General features: G+C 40.1%; 1 protein-coding gene across 1 annotated transcript; it reads right to left on the bottom strand.

Moving 5' to 3' along the window:
* Positions 1-2,315: 2,315 nt before the first annotated feature.
* Positions 2,316-2,747, bottom strand: LOC136548503 (uncharacterized). The gene has a single exon (XM_066540004.1). The coding sequence runs from the start codon at positions 2,745-2,747 to the stop codon at positions 2,316-2,318; it is 432 nt and encodes a 143-aa protein (XP_066396101.1).
* Positions 2,748-4,280: the final 1,533 nt, after the last annotated feature.

Here is a 4,280-nt window from a genome sequence, read left to right as displayed (position 1 = left end):
TTAATTGATGGTCGAATTTGATCGGTAATGACCGCCAACAAGATCCCCCAAGCTTAACCTTTGCTTGTCCCGAGCAAATAGCTAAGTTATGAGTTGTTGATCAGAAGTTGCTATAATGCTGAATATAATTCACAAGTGCCATGCCTATAATAAAGTATTCTTCCTCAATTTAAGTAAGTTGGCATTCTATCCACCCTTTTAACTTAATCCCTGTGGGGCTTATTGCTTTTCCAAGTCTTAGGTAGTTACAAGATAGAATAGTTTTAACAGAATTACCAATCATTCATTCTTTGATCAACCTTGTATCCAGAGGTTTTATGAGTTTTGCAAAATAAAATATAAGTTCCTCAAATGATTCACTTAATCGCTCAATGTGTATGGTCCTCACCAAGGCATTTGATTGTTTGTCCTTCTTTTCATCCTATCCCTAAAAGGCTGAGTGGAGTTGTAGGTAGGTATGAATGAGAGGCATACTTACGTCACATATATTGCTAAGTAAAAAACTGGATCCAAGGTGATGCAGGTCATACACTTTGATCAAGATATGTAAGTGTATGGAATATTTTCCTATTCCTAATATTTTTGGTACTCCTTTGATCATGATTTTTTCTCTTTTGATTAATTGCCTTGGAAGTATGGGCTATATTTCTCTCTTCATTTTTTCAATACTTTGGAACCTTCATGTGTTCCATTTTTTTCTTTTCTTTTGCTCTTTTGAGAGCTTCACGTGTCTCTCTTTTTTAGCATAGCCCCATACTTCTTTTTGGCATATGAAAACTTTAGAGAGAAAAACTCATGACAAATGAATGGAGTTTTTATTTTAGGTGGATGGAAAACATGTGTTTGCATATCTCTTAGTGTAAGAGTTAGCATTTTATTTGTGGGTATACGTGAATCTTGATCATAGGTGCATGACGAGAATCTTAACAAGGATCACAACAGTTTGACAAAACTTAATGTGAATATAAGTAGCATATGACTATGGTTTGAATTTGAATTATGTCATATGGCCATGGTAGAAATTCATAACCTTTGAGGAACATTTGATTTTAGCATTTTTAAAATGAAAAACTCTAGATGTCAAGTTTCTCTTAGAATAAAGTCATATTCTATTTACCATATCTTAACTTGCAACGACTTAGAAAAGAATCATGCTTTTGCAACCCACAAGTTTCAAGTTTTAGGATGCGACATTTTAGCCAACAAACTTAAATCTTAGGGAATACTAAGTTACAGTCTAGGCACAGATGAATTATAGACAGAGCAACTATTCATCTTTTCAACAAAGGAGAAACTAAACATTCCTAAATCACATATGAGAGTGGAATGAATATTTTTGTTGTTTTTATCATATTTTATTTTTTTGAATTATATATTTTTTGATTTTTAAATGCTAATAAATAAATAAATGCAATAAATAATGTGAAAATTAAAATATGGAAAATAAAAGATACTACTTACCTCTATGGGGGTCCTCCTCCAAAGCTTGCTTGTTGCCAGATGATGACTTCGAGGTAGGTTATTTTGTTTTAATGTAGTGTATCTACTAATGTTCATACTGAGTATTTTTGGTTCAGTGATTAATTATCTAATCAAGGTAGGCTAGATAACCTAAGCACCATGCTTAATTTTAAAAAGCCTATGAAGACATCATCGTATACTAACCATGCCTCAAACCAAAGTATACTTTGTATCGAACAAGCGGGATTTATTTAATGGGAATAGAGGTGAAGTGGTAAACTTTATTATTATCATTTTCCTTTATTAATGTATAAAATAGAACTTCAAAATTTTAGTATGATTACAAAGATAACTACCAATTTTATCTTTGGCAAGAACTCACCTTTTAAGGTCCAATGAGTAGGACCCTTCCCCGTTCAGTTCTTGCTAGATGGAGCACCCAATCTCAGAGAAGTGGATGTAAAGGGCTGCTCTTTCTTTGGCCTCCACACCATCTTGTTTGTTCTCAGTGGTGTAGTGATGGACTTCGGAGCTTCTTCTTTCAGTTTCCACATTGTTTTGTTCTTCTTTGGTGGTGTGTGAATGACTTTTGGGGTCTTTTCTTTTGTCATTTTAACCTTCTTTAGCTCTGGCTTTATTTTGATTTCTTTGTTCTTTTTCACAGGCCTGTCTACCATTTGAGGTTGTATATGAACCTCCCTAAGGCCTTGTGGGTTTGGCCCATATTTGATACATATCATGGAGCATTGCTCCTTCCTAGGCCTAATTATGAATTTCTCTTCATTACCATGGATATTGAAGCGGATTTCTTTGGCTCCAACATCAATTTGAGCTCCTGCAGTGCTCAAGAAGGGTCACCTAAGGATGAGGGTCTGTTCTTTAGCGACCTCCATGTCGAGCACCACAAAGTTGATAGGGATGTAGCAATCTCGGATTTTCACTGGAATATCTTCATCTATCCCTGCAGGGTAGCGGACCGTCGAATCAGCCAGCTGAAGCATCATTGGTGTTGGTGTCAATTGCATGAGGTTCAGCTTGTCAAAGATAGCCATGGGCGCAACGCTTATGCTGGCCCCAAGGTTGCACAAGGCTTGGTCAAAGTATTGGATCCTAATGGAACATGAGATTGTGGGGCACCCAGGATTCTTTTTCTTTTCAGGGAAGTCGATTATAGCAGCGCTACACTCGTCGGTCAGCTTGATGACCTCTATGGTTGGTAGTGGTCGCTTGTTGTTGATAATGTCCTTGATGTACTTGGCGTAGAAAGGTACATGTAAGATGTCCATCAGGGGGATGCTTACATGTTCTTCTCGATCATCTCAATAAAACAAGCGAATTGCTCGTCCATGACCTGCTTGTGGTTCCTTATGGGAAACAACAGGTAGCTGGCATCGATGAAGTCTTTTGGTGCCATCTCCTATTCTTGTTCTTTTTCTTTTTCTTTTGTCGAAGGTTTGGCCTCCCGGCGCTCTTTTGCCTTTTCTATAGACTGGTTAGGGTTTGGTGGATCACGAGTGGTCTTACCACCCCTCATGGTCACCGCTTTTATATTTTCACGAGAATTTTCAGGTTGAGAAGGAATTTCTCCATTACTTTCAATAGGAATTGCGACAACTATTTTATTAAAGCTCAATTGGTTTTTAACAGCAGAATTTTATCCTTCGATTTGAGAATTTATATTTTCAAGAATTTTATCATTTGACTTTAATTTCTTTGTAATATTTCCATTAATTTTAACTTGGCCTAAAACCAAGTCCTTGAAGGAATGTTGATTTGAATTGTAATTTGTGTTGTAGTTCGAATTACCTTGTGGGTGAGATTGGTTATTCCACCTGTTATTACCTGGTTGGCGAAACCCGTTGTTGATGAAGGCAGCTTCTTCGTGGGTTTTGGGGCAATGATTCCCCGAATGGCCAACATTCCCACAGATTTCACACAGTCATGTGTGAGTCCATGGCCTAGACGGTGCCCATCATGGCATCTTTCTCTTGGGCCCGTTCCTCTAGTCTTTTCATCAAAAGATCTTGTCGGGCTCATAAACCCAGGGTCCCTCGGGGACTAGCTTCTGCACCAAGGCTCGGCCCAAGAGTCTAAAAACAATAGGTCAAAGGAATGGTCTAACATCTGACTGGAAGGCTAGGCCCAAGAAGAGCAATGCTCGCTCATCAGCTACTTCGACCCACCTCTCCGACCGAAGCCCCCAATTCGGGCTTCAACCACCTCTGGACGGCCTCTTCGATCAGAAGGCCTACCCCGAGCCCTACTTCCGACTCCGACCCCGCGTCCCTCTGACCAGGGCTCATAGGAACCCTGATTACCGCTCTTCTCCGACTAACGCACTCAGAGCTGAATAGAGCCATCCGACTAGGGACACCCGCTCAGGAAGGAACCAGAAGGCATGCGGGGAAAGGCAAGGCAAGGCTCACAAGTCAAAACCACTATACCAGGGACCATACCCTAGACGGAATAGCACTCTGCAGCCACCCTAACACAAACAGCATTGTAGGCGCCGATGTCTCACACTACAGTATTGTAGGGGCCACTAAAACTCCCATACGGTAAAACCCCCTAGTGTGTCCTTGGACATCGATAGTGTTATGGGCACCAGGATTTACCATACCGGGTGAACATAGCGAGGCTCCTCACATACCTCTAGGTATCAAACAATTTTTTGTAGGTACTGACATCAACCCTTCCTGAAGAAGACAACGCCATCTCCCACGTGCACCTGACATTCTACAGTGACATCAACAACATTGTGGGGGCCTACCACTATTTGATCCTCGTCAGTGTGGGCAACAAGGCTTCAAACATCCGTA

The sequence above is a fragment of the Miscanthus floridulus genome, chromosome 4 (assembly GCF_019320115.1).
Source record: "Miscanthus floridulus cultivar M001 chromosome 4, ASM1932011v1, whole genome shotgun sequence".
NCBI classification, from domain to species: domain Eukaryota; kingdom Viridiplantae; phylum Streptophyta; class Magnoliopsida; order Poales; family Poaceae; genus Miscanthus; species Miscanthus floridulus.
The sequence above is the reverse complement of the archived record's forward strand: the minus strand, read 5'-3'. Positions and strand labels throughout refer to the sequence as shown.